The sequence below is a fragment of the Cyprinodon tularosa genome, unplaced genomic scaffold, assembly GCF_016077235.1.
Source record: "Cyprinodon tularosa strain WSP-4 unplaced genomic scaffold, ASM1607723v1 ctg103, whole genome shotgun sequence".
In the NCBI taxonomy this organism is placed as follows: Eukaryota; Metazoa; Chordata; class Actinopteri; order Cyprinodontiformes; family Cyprinodontidae; genus Cyprinodon; species Cyprinodon tularosa.
The window spans coordinates 1,029,812-1,051,991 of NW_024037816.1; the positions used below are offsets into that span (position 1 = coordinate 1,029,812).

A 22,180-nucleotide genomic window follows, 5' to 3' on the forward strand; every position below is an offset into this window, starting at 1 on the left:
GTTATTTTCAGTACAGATATGAAATGAATAACTGATGAAAATTCTGCTCAACAAAAGGTCTTTGGGTTCTATACAATGTATTCTAAAAAATAAGCAATATTATTATTTTTTTCCCATTTTGCATTATTTCTAGCTAATTAGTTAAAACATGTGCCTAATACAGCTTCAATTAATTTTTGTATTCCAACTTTCTAGCTTAATTATAACTTAATACCAACTTTTTAGGAAACTATTAAAGGTTTGACGTAATTCATGTATATTAAGCATGTATTGCATATGCAAGTTGCTTTATTGCATCATTTAAGCAAAACAACAAATTGAAGTATGTTGAATTTGTATTTTAGCTGTTTATTAAGGCCGCTGAAGCGAGCGCGTGTGCGTGCCCTGTGTTGTGTTGTATCTGCTGACGTCACCGCGGGAACTGCCTTGTCACGCGGGGTTAGTAAAAGTTGGGATCGGAGCCCTTTGGAGAGAGAGAAACAGACAGGAGGAGGCAGAGGGAAGCGGGCATTTCTGCGGCTTTACAGCGAGCGTTAAACAGAAGGGAAACTCAGCTTTATTGTTAGGGTTTTATGCCACAGATAGAAGAAAAGAAAAACAGTCAAGAAGAGACAAGAGGGGGCTGGCGGCGGCTCTCTCTCAAAGTTCAAGCCAGAAATTCGCTTGTTAACTGCAGGAGGAGTAGAGAGATAACTGCGAGCTGCTTGACTTTTGGATTTCCGTTTAAAAAAAAAAAAAAGAGCGCGTGAGGTTTAGAGGAAAACCCGAGTTTTAAATGAACAGTTGTTGAAAGTTTTGGCGCCGCTGCAGTCGGTAAATGTTGTGACATTTTCGGAAGGCTGCAAATTGCTCCCAGCGGTCGACGGTCGAGAGGCGGAGGGGCTGAGAACCCGAGCTGTCAAACCCGATGACTACTGCAAACTGCCACGGGAATGAGGAGCTGGACTTCAGACTGATTTTCGGAGAAGACGGGCAGCAGCAGCCTTTAGGCCCCACAGGTCAGTGCTTTTATCACTTTGCACTCACTAAACTAAGGGCGAAATACATCCTAACATCATATGTTTGTGGCCTTAGATTCATCCTGGTTTTTGATATACATTTTAATTTTTTAAAATAAAAACTGAAGCTACTGTTTCCATTCCAGTTGTATTGAGTTAGGAGGTTAGCGAAAATGCAGAAAATGCTACTCAATGACAAAAGTTTGATGTTAGCTTCACAGAGTGTTGAGGAAAGCGTGGGAGGTATATCCCCTTTAGCAGCCTATAAACACATGCAGACATGTCTTACATTGCACATTAATTAATCCATGCATATTATGCTTTATTAACACAGGGTGGAAACTTTTAAAGTTTATTAAAACTACAAAAAATTGTCTGAAAAATTTGTTACTGTAAGTTTTATATCTTTAAATATTAGTAGGCTATGGAGTGAAGTTTTTTTTAAAGAATATAAAACACGAGAGTTCTGATTTTTGGGATACTTTGGCTTCCTACATGCATGATTTATTTATTTTGTTATTCTGCAAACAAAAGAGTCACAGTTATGCTCCTCTTGTTTGTGTTTATTGACTTTGCAGGTGTGTAAACCAACATGCAGACAGTATAGAATACCAGGCATCTTTGTGGCCTTATGTTCAGTTTTATTCTCATCTGCTGAACATCCTGCTGGTTTCTTTGCATTCTGTTGGATTTGAAGTCAAACGCTGTGTTTTGGTTTGGTTGATGTGGCATATGTGAGGTAGGCCTGAGCGGGAATAGCCTGAATGTCATTGTGGCACATTTCTGCTTGGTAAGAGAGGCTCATGTTGTCAAAACTTTTATTAACCCTATTTACAAAATAAGTCAGGGTGTTTGCAGAAATTGAGTTGCAGTGTTTTAAAAACAATTGTGACTGGAGCGAATAACCGTATGTGTGTTTTTTTTTTTATGTGTTTAAAAACAGGAATTCAGTGTGGCTCTTGTAATAAAGAGTATGAAGTGTTAAAGAAATGGCCTACTGATTCCAAAGGGAACAAAATTGCACATTTTGCAGTGCTGGATTTTTTTTAGGTAGGGTTTTGCAGATTGTTGCCAGACTGGATCTTACCAATCTAAAAACAAATTATTCATGTAGTTTAATTGAATAACCTATTTATTAAAAAAATGATTAAGGACCGCTCTGATAAGTTTATATCTTTTGAAAAGTTTTTAATTTTTATTGTGAATGTCCCATTTGTAAATCTAAACCATGAATTTTGAAGTCCACATCGAACCATATGCAACACAAACTATTTGTACTTATTAAAACCACAAATGCACACTTGTAACATAATGCTGTTAAAAATAACAGTGGTTGTTAGAGTTATAAATGTGTTATTATTGTTATAATCAGGAAGCTGTGGCATTTTGTTTATTAAAGACCTTCTTTTGATCGGCATAAGGGGTTATCTCACGATGGAGTATTTGTTTTTAGAGATATTTCTTTATAGGAAAGTTTTTCTTTTTTGTGAGCAAGAGAAAAAGGTTTGTGCTGGTGCACAGCAACAGGTGGGGGAGAGGAAGCACTAGAGTGCTCTGCAGTCCATGCATCCATAGAAAAATAAAATAAACTTCTGTACTCTCTCTGGCATCTTATAACAGGGACTAAAGCATAGGAATTATTTTGCAGAAATTGATTGTGGTTTTGAACCTATAACCTGCTGTATGCCGCACCCCCTCATCTTAAAACAAATGCTTTACATTAGGTGGAGAGTTAGTGAATTGAGGAAGCCCAAAGTAATATACTGTGATGAATAAAAGTAATCAGTGTTCTTGTAACACTTAACACCTCCTTTTATTTATTACTTGTCAAATTTGGATGACGGAAATTTTATTTTGAAACAATCTGTATGTTATCCATGAGAACATAAAAAAATAAAATTAAATCAACTTGATTCATTTTTTTTTACTATTGCTGAATATCTTTAAAATGTTATTGATTAAGATTCATATTTTCCCTTGCTTTTTATGTCCATTTCTACCTCAGCACCTTAAGATACATGGCAATAATATCACTGGCATCCAGATTTGCATGCAAACCGATCAATTCATGTAATTTTGTAAGTTATATAAACAATAATTTGGAGGGGGAAAAAAAGGATAAACTTAATGTTTCCAAACTAATTCAGTAATTACGATAAGTAATTCTGAATTACAGTTTTGAAAAACAGAAATTTGATTCTTTTTTTCTCTCTAACTAAGCAGCCAAACAGTGAATAAGCAATATCAAAAAACCCTTGATCATAAAGATCAAAGATACACCTTAGGCAACTGCATTATACAAAAAAAATATATATATTTTACATACTCTATGTTTCACATCTATACACAGATAGGATATAATCTGAAATGGTTCCTGTTAATTGTGACCTTTTTACATTTAAAATTTTTCTCTAACTGCCCTTTTTTTGCTCGTTTATTGCCCTACAGTTCACAAAGAATTTGCCCTTGTTACGTTATTGTCAACTTTGACCTTCTCTCTGCATCTATACCTTTTCAAACAGAATGATCAGGGTACAATGAAGGCAAAACATCACTGCTCTTGCTGTACATTGTAGTGAGCTTGTCATACCAAACATGTCTCCGATGTCACAGGTGTTCCATGCTAGAAGATATGCTTTGGAATCAACATCAAGGTAAAACTGCCCTTAAAAGGGGAGCTTATGAACTAGGTTAAAACTCAGCCGATAAGGTTGTTTTGTGGGGCTATGATTGCCGAGGCATGCAGTCACCTCTATACAGTTACCTACAAACGACTTCAGAGAATTAAAACAAGTGTTTTATTGTCTGTGTTATTGTTGACACAACGGTACCACAAAATATTGTAATGACATTTTAAGGCCATATCACAGGGGCTAAGTGTGCGGAGGGGCGGCGGGGGTTTAACGAAGTCCAGTCAGGATTGGGGAAATTAGTATGCTAGAGTAATTTGGCATATTGAAGTAAGAAGAGTGAGGAGGACACTGTTAATTGCGACACTTATTGGTCTTTCAAGGTGGAGAACTTTTCATAATTAGGGAGGCTTTGTGGAGTCAAGTGGGATAGAGCCTTATCAGTTTGGTGCTGCCAAGGAATTGGAGAACAGAATGCCTCACATTTTAAGGTGAGTTACACTTTAAGATTTATGACCTAAGAATTACTAAGTTGCGTGTTTAAAAAAATTTGTTGAAAAATCATTTCTCATTTTATGCCAAATTATTTGTTGTGTAGAAACATTTCTTGTAAGGGTTTTTACCAGGGTTAGTCAAATATAATAAGTAGTTCATAAAATTTTTATTTCAACATCATTTCAATTGCTATCCCAATATAAATGCAAACAAACAACAAAAATGCTGATGTCACAGATTTCATTTCCACTTTTTGCTTGAAGAGTGGAAGTGAAGGAGTAGATTACATACTCAGTCTGCATACATAAAAAATTACGCAGAAGCACATATTTACTGAGAGAAGAGACTGCTCAACTGCAGGTTCTCAGCAAATTATGAAAATGTAAATAAATATGAATCCTGTCAAGTCTAAAAAAAAAAAAAAAAAAGATGTCTATTTAGTCTAATTGATTCAGTGAAGATTTTATAATGCCCTCAAATATTAAATTTGTTGTATGTGGCCACTATTTGGACTCTGTCAGTTTATAAATCCAGTAATAAATTCATGATATCTTTGGTGTTGCAGTCTCTTTTTTCTGTTAATTAATTTTTTTTTTAAATTGGCATGATTTGCATGTTTAAATTAGATGATTGGGAATAAAATCATCATTTGGAATATGCATTGGAGTAGAAACTCTTCTATGTAAATCTTTTTTGTCTGGTTTTGTTTGTAGCCCAGCAGAAAATGGGAGTCCGGGCCATTAGGGGTGTCTGGGTGAATTAATAACAGAATAACCCGTTCAGCTTAAAGGTGAAGTTGCTCATTTCTGATTGAATCCCCTTTTGTGAAGGAAAATTCTCATTTCCATAGAAACCGAGTGGGGAAATCTTATGAGAATAACTGAAGTTTCTATTTCCTTGAGTCACCCCTAATCAGTTGTTGCTCAAGAAAGTCCAGTCCAATTTTAATTCACAATACATCATTTGTTGTATTCTATTTTTTTAAATGAATCTTGTTCTTCTATTCTCGGTCTAAGCTTTTGCCAACTCAGTGTTTCCCTGTACATTTCTAGGAATTTAAAAGAAAAAAATTGTAATGGTAGAATACAGTATACTGCACCTACCTGTTTATCTTTCATGGGTTTTTTTTCACTGTGTGCTTGTATTCGTGTCTCGCTCTTTGTTTCCTTGTTGTTTAGGAAACTGTTTGTTCTTTGAGCTGAAATATTCCACTGCTCTGCTTGCAAGCATCAAATTTACTGTCAAGGATTTCCCCTGATATTGTAAGGCCAACCAAAGGAACCAGCTGTCTATTTATGTCTTTTTTTTCCCTTTGCTTTACTTACTTTAAAACGTTAAGCAGTGCAAAGCTGTGCTGCAAAGACATCGTACAGAAACAGAACTCATCTTCATATTATGGAAGGTCAGCACAAACTGAATCTTCCAAGATTGTCTTTAAGTCTAGAATCTGGTTGAATCATACCACGGCCAATAAAGAGATAAATATCCTACAGTCTTTTTTTTTAGATGCGTCAATCTGGCATTTCCTGACTGATACCAGTTTCTAAAATATTCTCTTTCTTCTTTTGACTGTTTTCATTGAGGACTATAACACATAAAAAGGGGAATACAGGGCTTTCATTCATTTACTTTAGTATTCATTTTAAATGGCATAAATTCACCAACAAATTTTGTCTCAAGACATTTGATTAAAAACTGAATTTTTGACATCAGAAAGTGAAGGAACTACAAGACCGTCATTAGTAAGTCATGAAAACTTGTGTAACTTAATTTGACTTTAGGAAATTCAGAAACTGCTTTTGGTTGATAAGTTCACTAACTGAAAACGGTTGGTTTGTCCTAATTAATTACCAGGTATTAAGAGTTAACTAACCAATAATATTTTTATTACTCTACCAGTGCAGAGCAGAGAAAAATTTATTGATTTTACATCGTCATATATTGGAACTGATACACTGCAGAATTTTCTAAGCCCTACCGAATATCCACATTGAGTCTATTTCAGTTTTGCCAAACTGTTACTAATTGAAAAAATGCACAAATTCTAAAATAGAAATTTGTTTATACCTTGCTGAATAAAGATGCTTTTTGTCAACTTTAAATGAGAGGTTCATTATAATTGGCAATTTAAAGACTATGTCTCTTATTTGAAATATGCAAACACCATAAATTTCTTTATAATATTGTCTCAGCATTAGACTTCAGTAGATTTCACATATGCCTCGTACTGAACAGAAATTCATCATGAATACGCATTATAAACTTAGGAATGGTAATTCCATTAAGTCACGGGGAAATTTGTCTCCCTTGTTATTTTTAAACTCTGACTTAATTTTTCCACACTTTTTAGGTTTTATTCATTTTTTTAAAGAGACATTTACTGCTGAAAGGTATAGCCAATCTGCTTGTGTCCCCTTTGCATAAATAAACACGAACACTTACCAGGAATTTAATCTGCTTCTCTGCGTTTAGGTGACAGGACATGCAACTTTGCTCAGTTATGGAACAGATGAATACATAAATCCACAAACATATGAGTTCAGAACAGAGATTGTGCAATAGAGTTTAATGTTAACAAATTATCATATAGTTTGATCTTAAGGGCCTACGTTTAGAAGTAACATCAGGAGTAGCCAGGCTTTTTTGTTTTATGTGGAAACATTTTTTGGCCGAGAAAAAAACTTCATTGTAGGCCATTGTGCACAGTTGCACAATCATCATGGGCGGTGCTTGTTTTTTTGCAGTTGAACTAGAAGACAATGACAGTAGAACAATCCAAGTAAACATCCTGAAGAATAGTAAAAGTTTAGCTGTTTGATGTTTATGAAAATCTCCTTTTAAACCTAAAATTCCTTAAAACTGAATCAGAACACAGGTAAATTACCCTGTGTCGTCTAGCTTGATGAATTAAAGCACGCGTTATTATTAGATATTTGAGTCATTTTATGATAGATGACTATGTAAAAATCAGTGTCACTTGAGGGCTCTTCACTTTGTAATGTTCTGCCCTCTGTCATTGTGAAACAAATGCGACTGAAAGTGGCGGCTCTGACAACTAATGAGTGACATTTTTACGGCTTCAAAGTTGCTTTCTTTTCCTCAACATTATCTGGCAGGTAATCTAAAGGTGCCCTCTAGGTTACAAAAAATATTTTTGAAGTCTTGTTTTTTAATTCTATTGTTGATGCTTATTTAGACTTCTTGTTCTTCTTTTGTCATGGAAGATAAAATATAAGCATTTCAGGGCTTAAGTAGACAAACGTGGAAAAAGCAGAACAGGTTTTTGTGGTGGCATAATTGGGGGTTAGAAATAAATAAAGGAGGTGCCCAGCAGTGCCGTTTATAGGTGTCAGGGTAGTAGATCCGGTGTAGAGGTGTCTGGCTTTCTGGCTGTTTATACCATGTGGGATTCAGATGGTAGGGTGGAGTGATATTAAAAAGGGGGCACAGCATGTCTAGCTGCTGATAAGTAGACAGACTGCGTTTTTTTGTTCTTCTTGAATAGTTGAATCTGTCTTTCTTCTGATTTTTCGCAATAACATTTGTTGCTTACATACTAGAAGAATTCTTAATGAATTAATTTTTTCGATACCAAGCTGTTACAGACCGGCTACCAGGACGCCTCAGGCTTTTTCCTCATACGGCTCTCTCAGGACATGAAAGAAACCACCAGTGACATCAGAGAGACTGATCTAAGCTAATGAAATATCCAGATGCCAGAAGTCACCACAACCCCTTAGTGTCTAGTCAGGTTTGATTCGCCATGGTTATTGAGCTGTGCGACTTTTTTTTTTTAAACCTCCTCAGTATTTGCAGTATTTGCAATGAATTGCTTAAACTGAGTGCAAGCGGTGGGCAAAGCACTTTTGCCCTTGTGCCTGTTATTGTCATTGCTCTACTCCTGTGAGCCAAGAGCACGATCCCTCTAGTCCTTGTCGTGGGAAAGACTGAAATTACATCGCTCTCATGGTGGACTATTTTGAGCTCCCAAAGAGAGTGGCAGAGGGCAGACGGCAGGTTCTAGTGACTACTTTGTACTTGAAGCAGGAGAATCCTTTTTTTCCCATCAAGTTTTTACTCCTTGCTGTTTTGTTGTGAGGAGAATAGTGGAAGTATGCTTTGTGCTACATCACCAGGTGAGTGTGAAGGCATGACTGTATCGCAGCCCAGTATTAGTTTTGTGAATGGGAGAGAGATTGGAGAGTCTTCTTTCTCTCTACAGCTGTTATTACAGTGTAAGATGTTGAATCATCTGTAATCACATTGGAACTTAACAGCAATAAAAGAGACATTTTTCCTTTTCTCAACTTTAAATTATAAAGGTTTCTATTCTTATTTTTAGTCAGATCTCTTCTGGCTAACTGATGAAGTACAAATGTCTCATGTTTTGCTTGGCTTATAGGTCTAAAACAATTTAGTGTTGTGTTTAGACAAATGTATTGTTTAAGAAGAAAATGCAGTGAAATGTTAAAGTAGGAGATAGGTACATTTTAGTGGAACAGTTCACTTTTATCCTTGAATTTAAAACAATCCTGATATATCCATTAAAATGTAAACTTTTGGGGTCAAAGGTTGGACAGTATATGCTCTACATCTAAGATCATCATGTGGGTGCCCCCTAACCCTGCTGAAATGAGGGGGTCCTGGCACCCAGCGGGATGAATGAGACGTTTGTTTCCTAGGGTGAGGCATGAGTAACTATGCAAGGCATCTGTCTAGTTTAAATTTAGTGTAACTCAAGCTACTGTTGGCTGCGCTGCATCAACATGTCAGAGTTTGTATTACAGCAGAGTGAAATCTGTAAAACGTCTGCATCTAGAGACTTTTTTCATTTTGTCTTCTATCCGTTTTGTAAAGAGAGGAAATAACTGTGACATTTTGGATTTACCAAACCTCTTTTTAGCTCAGTGGTTTACAAAAATTACAGCTCTCATTCTAGTGTCAATTTAAAAAACAATTTTTTTGGGCTGTAGCTTTCTAACCTGTAAACAAATTGGTGAAAATGGTGCAAATGGCCATTTTTTTCCCATATATGCGTTTAGGACAGGACATTTAGCGCACACCTCTACACTCTAAAACCCATTTATTTCAATGACGTGCAATGCGGATGAGCTAGAAAAGGGTAAAAGTAGCATGAGGGAGCTTAGGTACAATCTGCAGGTACAGGTTCAGCTATGCTGCTAATCTGAACTTTAACCAATGTGCAGTAGCTAGTATTTTGTACGTCCAATTTATAATTGTCTGACTCTCGCTAGAAAACTCTCCAACTGTTCCACATTGAGCTGACAATAAACCTGGAAATAGTTGCTCTTTTACAAGCCTGAACTCAACAAGCTGCACCCTGGATCCGAAGATTTCATGCACCCAGACAGGACGGAACAGATGCATATTTGCTACTGATTAAAGAATATGTGACCGCCAACCCAGTAAGCGACATCCCGGCAAGCGCATTGCAGACTGCATCCTGTCTACTGGCTCATTAGATCATTTTAAAACACCCAGTGTTTTACATTAAGGTTCGCTTCCAACCCTGGGAATCACTGTTTAATATATATGTTATTTATATTTCAGTCTTATAAAACTGAATATTTACATCAAAATATTCTGCTAATTGTCCATTTTGCCTTTTTGCAGCAATGTTGGTTCCCTTTTGTCAGCTTTATATATTTTCTGAGCAGAGTTTTATTAAAGCTGAACAAATATGTAACTTCCAAAAGATAGAGGATAACATGATTTATGTTGTAAAACAAAAGTCCAAGCATTGAACATCTCACATTGTATTGTTTAATCTGTCATACAAAATAGACATAAGACCCATTTACACTACCCTCTGAAAACCGATCTGTGCCGAGTCTGTGCCGAGCTTGGATCAGTTAATCGTGGCGAGCTCGGCTCCTTATGACTGTTTACACATCATGCTAGCACGGTTCTTCACCTCTTAGTGACAATCTACGGTATTACTGCTCTCTAGAGTAAACAAGCAAATCAACATGGCGGCGACTGTAACATTCAGGAAGTTTGTTTATAATTGTGATATTGCTTGTGGAGAGTCAGGCGAAGAAGGCAGCCTTTGGTGAATTTACTTGACAGAGTCAGCTTTTGGGAATTGGATACGACAAACAATATTCTAATAAAGGCTTACAGTTGCAGGAAACAATGACAGACACTGAGGTTCATCACACTTCCAAGCAGAATCATCACTGGAAATCATGTGGCATGGTAGGGGAAGCTAGTATTTTTATGAATGTCTGAAGTTTCATGATTATCAAGGCTGACATTGTTATCAGAAAACTAAGCCAGAACTGAACCGCGCCGAGCCTTACTGATGAACTAGTACCATGTTAGCGTGGTTTGGTTGTGTCTGTTATGGTCCGGTTCAGTGTGGCATGCCATTTACACCCAATAGTTATCTCGGTTACCGTGCTCAGACCGATCCCGGCACGGTTTCAAAAGTGTATTGTAAATGGGGCTATAGTGTGCTAGAACACTAAACCTACCAAGAACTGGCCATTGACCTTAACTAGCAGGAGTATAAGGAGTGCATTGATCAGCGAGCAGCATAGAGCACTTTATTAACTCCGGAGAAGCTACAGGGGTTCAAACATTTAGTGGAACAACTGTTAGTGATGCAATTGAGAAATCTGGCCCTTATAGAAGAGTAGCAAGAACATATACCGAACTGAAAACCGTGACCACGAAACCGTGAACCAAACCGAACCTTGGATTTGTTTAACCGTTCCACCCCTAGTAGAAAACAATTATTAATCCTCATTATCCTGAAAGCTTGATCACAAACTTGAAACACCTTGGTGGATCATGCTGAGGGTACAGTTTCCTAATGGGTGCTGCTAAATACAAAGAAAGTCTGGAAAATACCTACATCCTGTTGAGAATGTGTTGCTTGAAAGTATATGTATAATAAGCAATGTTTATAGATGCTGTCCAATCTGACAAAGAGGATACAAGCAAAAAGTGTTTTCTTCAGATTCAAGGCAACAGAGACATAGGTGGAAGCTGCATTCCGATTTGACACTAAGTGTCATTATTATAACATATTGCTCCTTTAGCATTTTTCGCATTTTAAGCAGTGCTTGTGCCTTTTTAAATAGTTTTCATGCTGTGTGATACTCTTAAACTATGTGCAGACAAATGCATCTCAAATACAATCCTCTCCCCCCATATACAACTCCTATCCCTCTTTTTATGGGCAGTCCTAACGGCCCAAATCCGATATTTTCACTCCGCTAGAAAAAATCTGATTTGAGCCACTTCCATATGCTGAAATAAAACAAAAGTATTGACAGGCAGAATTGTCATGCTGCATTTTATCCGCTTTTTACATCATTGCCAGAGCTCCCCCTACATGTCCGCTGAGACTTCTCAGCAGCAGCACTGACTGATCGCTTTGCAAATGGCCGTTGTTAATAGTAGTAGTGACAGTCACATTCATCATTGCTTCTGTAAACAGTATGTGACTTCTACATTCTTCTTCTGTGCTTACAGGCTGCTTTGATGTACTGAATAGTCTGATAGCGGCCACATTAAACTAGTATACAAGACAATGCCGAAAAGATTGAATTTCAGTAAAAAAAATTGGAATTGACCATCAATACCTGCTTGAAAGTATAGTGGGAAAACCCACTTTAAACCTATTAATTATCTGTTGCTTGATTTTACAGGTGCATTAGTTAGCATGTCAGTTAGCATGACCTATGAAAATTGTGTTTGCAAGTGATAAGAGAAAACCTGATGTGGAACACCTTATTCAAAAAAGAGATAATACAGGGTTCTTGCAGGGATTTTTTTTAATGAGCATAGCGGGGAATTTATTTTGCAGTTTTGGTTCATAAGGAAAAAGAAGGCAGAAAACACAGAAAGAAACATAATGGCAAAGCAGAAGACAAAACTTCAAGAGAAAAATTACTTTGGGAGATGCTACTAACTGTGATGTAGCGCTGGAAGGATATATCCACACAAAAGAAAATGCAGTATTGGAAAGCAAGTGTTTTCCTCCAAAATATCATAATTTGATAGATGATGTGTCTCTGCTATTTTAATCCTTAAGTCCAAAGATGTTGACACGTGCATGGAGGATTCCAATTCTGTCCTCTGTTATTGTACCTATACCTCTTCGCCATAATGACTTTTTTGCACGCCTATTTACACCCAACTTTCATATGTGCTGAATACAGATGAAGAAACTGCAGCTGAATCAGGCTTAATAAGTCCCATTTTGGGTGGTAAGCAACTTATATTTGCATATCCTTCTCCCAGTATTTTGTATATTCGGATGATTGATATATGTTCTGCATATTCTTAAAGAAAACAAGCTAAATGAACAGTACCTACTATATTGTACATTCCATCTCTGAATCGTCCATGTACTCCTGGTTAGGTGATCAGCTTTTCATGTTTTGTCAAGTTTACATGTGTTTCTATATTTGCCAACTTGAGTAGATTAGGTCCATAAACATTAGAGGTTGACCAATCTAGGTTTTCTATGGCTGTTGCCATACAGATGCATTTTGTACATATTTTGATTTGTTTTTGAGCTGGAATTTCAATGTCTCTAGTTTCTATAACTGTTAGCATTTAAACATTCAACATGGTCCCACTTGGACATATATATGTATATATATAATCTACATTTAAATGTAGATTTTTTATAGGTTATTGTTGGTTAATGGTGGCCAAATGATTGCCAAGATATTGCTGATGATTAAAAAAAAAAGAAAACGACCCAGAATCCTCAGACCACCTTTGACAGACAAAATGAAGTTTAAATGAGTGTCCCCAGTTCTTTGTAGGCTCATGATACACTATATTGCCAAAAGTATTTGCTCACCCATCCAAATGATTGGAATCAGGTGTTCCAATCACTTCCATGGCCACAGGTGTATAAATTCAAGCACCTAGGCATGCAGACTGTTTTTACAAACATTTGTGAAAGAATGGGTCGCTCTCAGGAGCTCAGTGAATTCCAGCGTGGAACTGTGATAGGATGCCACCTGTGCAACAAATCCAGTCGTGAAATTTCCTCGCTCCTAAATATTCCACAGTCAACTGTCAGCTGTATTATAAGAAAATGGAAGTGTTTGGGAACGACAGCAACTCAGCCACGAAGTGGTAGGCCACGTAAACTGACGGAGCGGGGTCAGCGGATGCTGACGCGCATAGTGCGAAGAGGTCGCCAACTTTCTGCAGAGTCAATCACTACAGACCTCCAAACTTCATGTGGCCTTCAGATTAGCTCAAGAACAGTGCGCAGAGAGCTTCACGGAATGGGTTTCCATGGTCGAGCAGCTGCATCCAAGCCATACATCACCAAGTGCAATGCAAAGCGTCGGATGCGGTGGTGTAAAGCACGCCGCCACTGGACTCTAGAGCAGTGGAGACGCGTTCTCTGGAGTGACGAATCGCGCTTCTCCATCTGGCAATCTGATGGACGGGTCTGGGTTTGGCGGTTGCCAGGAGAACGGTACTTGTCTGACTGCATTGTGCCAAGTGTAAAGTTTGTTGGAGGGGGGATTATGGTGTGGGGTTGTTTTTCAGGAGCTGGGCTTGGCCCCTTAGTTCCAGTGAAAGGAACTCTGAATGCTTCAGCATCCCAAGACATTTTGGACAATTCCATGCTCCCAACTTTGTGGGAACAGTTTGGAGCTGGCCCCTTCCTCTTCCAACATGACTGTGCACCAGTGCACAAAGCAAGGTCCATAAAGACATGGATGACAGAGTCTGGTGTGGATGAACTTGACTGGCCTGCACAGAGTCCTGACCTCAACCCGATAGAACACCTTTGGGATGAATTAGAGCGGAGACTGAGAGCCAGGCCTTCTCGTCCAACATCAGTGTGCAACCTCACAAATGCGCTTCTGGAAGAATGGTCAAAAATTCCCATAAACACACTCCTAAACCTTGTGAACAGCCTTCCCAGAAGAGTTGAAGCTGTTCTAGCTGCAAAGGGTGGACCGACGTCATATTGAACCCTATGGATTAGGAACGGGATGTCACTTAAGCTCATATGTGAGTCAAGGCAGGTGAGCAAATACTTTTGGCAATATAGTGTATCTTTTTTTTAGAAGTCTTGCTCTGACTCTTCTCTACATGTCAACAGACCGTCACATAGCTTTCTACTCACTCTGAAGTAAACATGGACAAGTGCAGCTCCTGAAGGAGTTATAACTGTCCTACTGATAGATACCGTGAGCCTTTGTGTTGCTGCTGCTCACTCTTCCTCCTCATCAGTTATGGTGATCCCAGGCCTTTCTTTTGACAATCTAATGGATACACACCACATTTAAGTCGCAGCCTGAGAAGCAAGGTACTTCCCTTGGTCTCCCAGCAACCAGTGCCAAACTTAGGCACAGTGCATACGTGAGTGCCCTTTTCCCCTGCTCTGCACTCAGCCTCCCACATTGAGCACCATATATCCCTTCCAAGGGATGTTAAACTCCTGAAATTAAGTTTTACAAATGATTAAATGGCAATAATTAGTTTTTTTCATTGATATTGTTTTATATCCTGGACCTCATTTTTTGACAAAGCCTGATAAAATGAAATCATAAATGAAGCCGAAACGTATTGTAGAGGGATAAAAATGTTGAGCGGTTATAAATGATCTTAGAGGCCCTGTGTGTCTGTTATACAGCTTCCAGCTGTATTTTCTTTGTCAAGTTCTGGAAACTACAGCCTTCCTGTTTGCGCCATAATTATTTCCTGCTTGTTTTTCTTGTCTTTTCATGGTCTGACTACCAACTGAATGGGAAGTGCTTCTGTTACTTAAATGTTAATAATCTTTTGAAATTGGTGTTCTTGGCCAACATGATATAACGGATACAGGGGTTGACCTAAAAAAATTGAGCTGTAATGTAAAATGTAACCATGCTAAAGCATTTATCGGTGGCCCGTTGTGTAACCTGAAATTTCCCTCCTTTCTCCAAGTCTTGTCATGTTTAACTACTCTGTCTCACTTTCTCTGTATTCTACATTTCTCCTGACACCTGTGCACTCTTGCATTCTCTCTCACACACAAACACTAGCTCTGTTTCTTTGTATGGCCCTCTTCCTTGCTCTCTGTGTCACCTTCTTCCTCTTCCAGACTGACTTCTTCAGACACGTGCACCAGAATGTTTAAATGTCAGTCCTGTTGGCAGTGACCTCTGATGTTATGCTTACCTCGCCTCACTTGCTTTCTTCCAAAGTGCAGTTGCTTTTTTTTTCTACTTTTCAACAAACTGATGGACACATTTAGTAAGTCTTTTGTCTAAAGTCTTTGGACCATTGGAAGTTGGGCTATTTGAATAGTTTCTCAAGTGTAAATGTCTTAACAGCAGAAGATAAGTTTGCTAAGAGTTTTTTTTAGCTTTTTACCAGAAGCACTAGTGCTCCCAAAAGAAAAATCAATAAATAATGGGAACAAAAAAATATTTTAGGGGCACTCAAAATTTTCTTAAATATTGGCATTTGATCATCAAATTAGAAAAAAATTAACATTAATTAATAATTCATGTTTTGTAACGCTGTATTTTTTTCCAGTCAGAAACTTTGCTATATGTACAGAACAAAAGGTAGTCCTCAAACTCAAGCCAAGGAAAGAGTGAAAATATGTAAACTAGGGCTGCAACTAACGATTATTTTAAAAATCAATCAATCTGTTGATTATTTTTTGATTAATAATCGGATAGCCAAAGGTTCCTTAAAGAAGATTTCTTTTTCACAAAAGGAAACCAGGTGACACTAAAACTATTTTTTTCTTATTAAATGCAAAATATTTATACATATATTTTTTTTTTTTACAATTTTGGATATTTCATTGATTACTAAATTAATTGATGATTATTTTAATAATTCATTAATGACGATTAATCCGGTTAATTGTTTCAGCCCTTATATAAACCTCGTTAGCAGTGCTGCTTAAAATAATCATCAAAACACTAAATGCTGAAGGCGCTGTCACCAAAGTATCCAACGTCACAGGAACGTTTTTAGGAAAGAAAAGTCGGTAAATATAGCAACAAAGTTGCTGAGTTGGCAACACGGCAGTCCAACATAGGGTTCCCATTTTCACAGAGTTTCCCTCACGTTTATGTGCCAGTGAGGACATAAATAGTTTCTGCTGCCATTACGTTTATTGATATAGGATATATGGAAATATGTCAGGAAATTGACATATTTCCATAGAGGTTTTAAAAGCAGTTTGATCATCATAACCAACATCAAGAGGGGAGCTTTTTTTTTGTTGAAGCTTGCTCCTGCTGTTGGAGCTGCATCGTGTGCACCGCCTGTCTTTGTCAGGTGATTGGAGTCTGAACGGCTCGGTGTTCACGTTCTCACAAGGCTTTCCATGGCCGTTATGCTGATTAAAAGCAAGGGTACCCACATATTTCAGGTTTGTTTCTCTCTGCTTCCTGTCATGACAAATGTGGACAGTGAGAGAGAGCGGAAGGCTCAGGAGGACAGAGTTCGGTGCTTTTATGAATTGTTGCAGAAGTCTCCATTAACACAGAAAAAAGGGCGCTAGGAAAAATGACCTTCGAGAGGTCTGAAAATTTGCTAACTACAGCAACAGGAGCACTATGTTGGAAACTGTGCTGCATTCGGTGTCACTGCTGGTAATCTATAAGGTAACAGTGACATCTTGAAGTATTTTGCCCATACAAATATACCATTTTACTTTTTAGAAATTTAAAATGATAACATTTCATAACTTCTTCCGGGATTCCACACCATGAAGAAAAACCCTGTGCTATCCCCTTTAACTTTAATTATGCATTATTTATTATATCTTTAGAATTGAGCTGGCATTCCAAACACTTCTGTTACTTTTATGTTCTACCAAGGAGTAAAGGCTCTTTGGTTTATTTGTTTCTTTTCTTCTCTGGGTGTCACTTGTTGCGTGGGTGCTCTTAACTTGAGACATGATGCGGTTCACCTTTGAAAGCAGACTTACAAAGGTCAGGCACTTTATTTCTTTTTCTCTCAGATAAAGGTTTTTGACATATTTTCCTGTTTGCCCCTGCATTTTAAACATAGTTACACAGATATAAGAATGCACAACAAGAATTGTCCAGATTGTTAATGATAGCACAACTTGCTATAGCAATAACAAATGAGTTTGCTACTGTAACCATTTTGCAATTGTTAAAGATTTCAAGAATCAACCACTTTTTTAGGATAGGATATCAAATGAATGTTTATTAAATGACTTATTCTGTATTCTTGAAGAATCTTAATCTGTTAGTAAGTATCTGTTTTAGGTAGGCGCTTGGCACTCTGTTTATCCCATAATGTTATCTCGGCATGAGATTGTTAATTAGGAGCCTAATTTAGCTGCTGGCATATGTTGACATTGGCTTTGCCTGCCATTATTACGCCTCTATTCGCTACTGAATGTTCTTAAATGGCATTAAAAGATGTTTTAATAGAACCATAACATTACATGACAGATTAAAACTCCTTCTCCTCGTTTTGTCAGATTAACTGACAATGCATATTTGACAAATCTGTGATATTTCATGAGTGTGGATATTTCCTTCTTCATCTTTCAAAGAAAATGTACAGTATTCTGCCCAATTTTACAAATTTTCTTATTTTTATTCCAGTTCCAGCTACTTTTACTTCTGGGGATCAGCAGTGAGTTTGGCCCAGACCCAATCAGCAAGGATTAGAGACACAGGTGTAGGCCAAGCCTTACAATACGTGTGTGCAAGTGCGTCACTAGGTCTGTGTTTAGAAATGCAGGGCACCGGCCAGACGCAGAGTTCTTGGAAAACTCTGGGTGAGGGAATTAAATTTACCTCTGTGAGCTCTGCTGGTAATCGCCGTATCTGTGGAAATTCATAGTGTAGATTTGAAATGTTCTTATTTCCCCAACAAAAAAATAAAAAATATTGGCAATTTATTGTTCATCATTTTTTTATATAAGTAAAAAGACTGTGTTTCGCTGTGTTTCGCTTGTATTAGTTAACACTGATGGGTTAGTCAGTTTTAGCAGATATTTATCTACTGTGCCATTTTGTTCAGAGAAATACAATTCAGATGAAGATGATTTCAGTGAAGTTCAGACAGAGAGATACATAGAGTTGCTAAGAGGTTAAATTTTTGTTCGACCCAGAGTTTGTCATGATCCCCTTAAAGGGTAATTGTGCTAGTCTAAAGATTCCTTTGTTTTACCCATGCATGTCCTTACATTTGCCCCAAGTGTAAAATTAGTTTTCCTCTGTTTATATGCCTCTATAGGCTCCATTAGTCAGTTCATAACAGACAGATCTGGGTCATGCTCTCTGAGCTTGGGTGCGTTCTTTCACCTGGCTACTTTGAGGAGACTGCCGCCATTGACACATTAGCGAAAGAACCAGGTTACTGTCTTTGATAATGTATTTAAAAAACAGCCACAACTGCACCTCAAACCCCATCAAAGAGTCTACAGACAAGTAAGAAAATAAAATGTTTGCGAAAAGTAATAAAAAGGGTCATAACTGGAGTCTGATCAGCAACAGAAAAAGGCGAGAGTAACTAGCACAGATAATGGCGAATATGTACTCTAGACTGGACTGGGGAAATAAAAGGTTACCTTGGACTTTCTTACAGACTGGCCCACCTTCAACTGCTGGATAGAAATCTTAATGAAAAATAAAGGTATATAAATTGTGCTAATATGATTATTTTTAATATTATATGGCCAGCATAACAATCCCAAACAGCATACACTATATAGCCTATAAGGTGAACTACAGGGTCACACTGTTTCTGCCTTGCAGCAAAAATAACTCCCAACCTAACAACTTGAACCTGTCAAAATAAAGAGCAACTGGAATGCTACTGTAATTGTAAATCTACTTTGCTTACTGTATGAGTAAACGCAGCAGAAATGGGCTCTTTTCTCCTACACCATTTATCATTTTATCACTCTCCAGGATCGTTATTTCTCCTTATTTGAGTCAGAGTCAGAAATGTGTTCAAGGGGTTGCTGCATTGTAATCAAGGGATTTCTGTTTTGAAAACATGGACGTAAATTATTTATTGTTGCTCATAGCGTCAGTGATTGACGGGTAACGTTTCATGGAGGAATACCATGACCGACAGTAGCCACAGTGCTTTGCAACTACAAGCACTACTGAAGCTTTTTGTTTTCCTTGGCCTGGCTTTTTGGTAAATGTTTTTCAGATCTCTGCAGCTCACAGTCTACTGACAGACCTGTAGCATGAACAGGTTCACTTCTGCAGCTGTAGTGTAGTACAGTCATTTACTTTTACTTTTGTGTCATCCACCTTTCTTTAGTAGTACTTCTACTTGGTTGTGTGGGTCTGCCCGCTTTCTGCAATTCTGCAACTCAGCAAACCTGGTTTTAGTGTTTTACTATCCCCTAAAAGGCTGAAATGAAGAACTCAGTGTCTTACTTGTGTCAAATGAAACCTTGGTTTTGTTAAACTGTGATTGTTTACCTAGTAATTGAATGATCATCCTAAATCTGTCAAACAGGCAACATTTCACAGTGGAGTGAAAGATTTAGTGGCTCTCCAGATTCGATTCTTGGGTTTTAGCTTACCACATTTATTATAACAAACCCACAAGACCTAATGTTTGTTTTGATGACTTAAATTAGCAGATTGATTGTCATTGAAGCATTGAAGTCTGTTGATTCAAGTCTGCTTTGGTATTTTTATTTTTTTTTTTAAGAGTCTGTGTTTTTTATTATTGCAACATGATGTAAATCATGTATCATAGGTTTGCTTTTTTTATTGGTTTTTTTTATTTGTCATATTATTTAATGGTTTCCTTTTTATTAGCATATTAATGATGAAAATTTTTATGTATTTCTTACTTCTAATATAAGTTCTAGAGACATATACATTTGCAGAAAGATTAAAAATCCTTGTGAAATTTCAAAAAATAATATTCCGTCATTTGCCAGACACATAACTGCTGTTTCTGTTTGTTGTTTTTTTTTTACCACGATGCTGTTGGTGCATTTATTACTGGTACATTTTTTTCTGCTCTCTGTTGACCAGCAGTTCTTGATGAGCGCTGAAAGAGGAGACTGACCAAAACAACAAAGCCTTCTGTACAGAGGATGTAATCAGAGCCTTTGCTAATCAACCTGCCTGCCCACAAGAAAGGGAACCCTGGCTTAGATTACCATTCTGCTCCACCACCACATGGCGTTTGGGCATGTTGGTAACCTTAGACAGTCATATGTTAAGAGCAGATGCACATACGCATAAGCACACCGAAACAATTCATTGCAAACTGACACATAAAAAGATGTAAGGGTGGAAGTGTAGTAGGAGATCACTGTAAAAACAATAGGTAAAGATAGCTCTATCCATTCCAAAACCCAATATTAAAATCTGTCTGGTATCTGAATGGATACGCTGAAACTGCGTAGTTCTGCATTTGTAGATGAAGAATTTGTAGATGAAAAAATTTACTCTGTAGTGACCCCTTATGTATAGAAGTGCAGCGACTGATTTATATTTCAAACGTCTATTGAAAAGGTTTCCATCCTCTGTAGCCTAAAGTCTATAACCTAAATGTTGAAGGACTTTGGTTAAGTATGGTATACAGATCTTTTGAAACAAGAGCAATGTATTATCTACACATATAAATCTTTCACAATAGGGCAGCAGGAATGAAAACTGAGGTTAAAGAATAGAAAAATGAAAGTAGATGCAAAAGCATAAAGCAGTAACGTTAGTTGAGCAAACAGTGCAGTGAACCAGTGAACTAAAAAAATCATGATAGTCTTTCCTAAATGAAATCTAACAACTGCTCTTCCTGTGTGTGGGCTGCAGTCAAACAACTGGATTGGATCTGATATGCCTTGGGAGAAAACTAATGGAAAGCACCTGAGGGATGCCGTGTCGATTCTGTTTTTTGCCTGATCTTTTTCCTACTTATCCTTTTCATGCATCAACTCATCCATTGGTCCTCTATACCTTCCTAATCCTTCTGGGTTGTGGGGCAGGATACTCGACAGGTTTCTAGTAGATCATGGGGTAACAAGACACACAAGACAAACAGATGTTAGGGCACTGAAGAAAACAGGGTTGGTGAACTTGAAATAACCCAAGCATACATGGGAAGAACATGAAAATATTGGCGAAAGGCCCTGGCCAAGATTTAATCTGAATTTATTTTTAAATGTAATTTGGTGACATTAGCTGTAAAAACAAATTTTTTGTGTGTGTGTGTGTGCGGTGTGTAGACTTTTCTATATAAAGAATAGGCCTCCTTAATGAAGTGCACATTATCTTCTTTTGAGAGAAATCCCTCTTTCTGTTTGTAGTAATGCAGGTTTTGTCAGTATGTGGGCCTGTATGTCATTGCCGGTCACAACTTCCTGACACACTTGGTGTGCAGAGAGAATAAAAGGAGGGAGAAAGAGATTATCCCCCAAATGAGAATCATCTGGCAGTGCGGCGTTCAGCCAGGGACCTGTTGAGCTTTATGTCAAGGAGCTACAGTAAATGCCTTCATCAGCAGCGGATCAGGCTGTTCCCTGTGGTTACGGTGAGAACACAATGGTCTTGGTGGTGTGTCACAAACATCCACCAATCCTTCCTTCACTGAAACATCTCCCAGTGAGGCGGAACTATTATTAGCTTAGGTACAGCAAAGCCTCTTAGAGATCTTTATTTAACCAGATTGGCTGTCTGATGTATGGACACTTGAGGAGTGTGTGACGCACAGGGCTTTCCGGAGCATAGGGTTTGCATCCACGGCCATTGATAAGGAAACGGCATTACATGGTCCTGTCTGACCTCCTCTCCTAAGGTGACTTTGGCTCTTACAGGGGGATTTCCCATCACCCGCCCCTTTCCTTACTGTGTGCAGTTTTAGGTAGCAAACTAAATTTAACTCCAAGCACTATGAGGGCTTTCAGCCAGGCAGCATGGTCACCCTTAGCATGACTCCCATTTGTTTACTTATTTCTAAATCTTTGCTATGAAATGGATGAAAAGTATAAACCAAAGGCTTTTTTATTTCCCCTTACCTATCTAATGTATTTTAATTCCTATTCTTTATCTAAGATAACTAAAAATGAAATTGCAATTT

The 22,180-nt window shown here is 37.8% G+C and overlaps 1 protein-coding gene across 2 annotated transcripts in view; it reads left to right on the forward strand.

The window, feature by feature from the left end:
* The first annotated feature begins 427 nt into the window (after positions 1-427).
* Positions 428-22,180, forward strand: part of nfatc3a (nuclear factor of activated T cells 3a) — a 76,294-nt gene continuing 54,541 nt past the window's right edge. Inside the window, exon 1 of one of the 2 annotated variants that reach the window (XM_038280980.1) lies at positions 428-998. In XM_038280980.1, the coding sequence (XP_038136908.1) occupies positions 908-998 (91 nt within the window). In that variant the 5' untranslated portion in view covers positions 428-907. Of the gene's footprint in view, positions 999-8,112; positions 8,260-22,180 lie in introns of those variants that run through there. The other variant, XM_038280990.1, reaches the window with a different exon arrangement.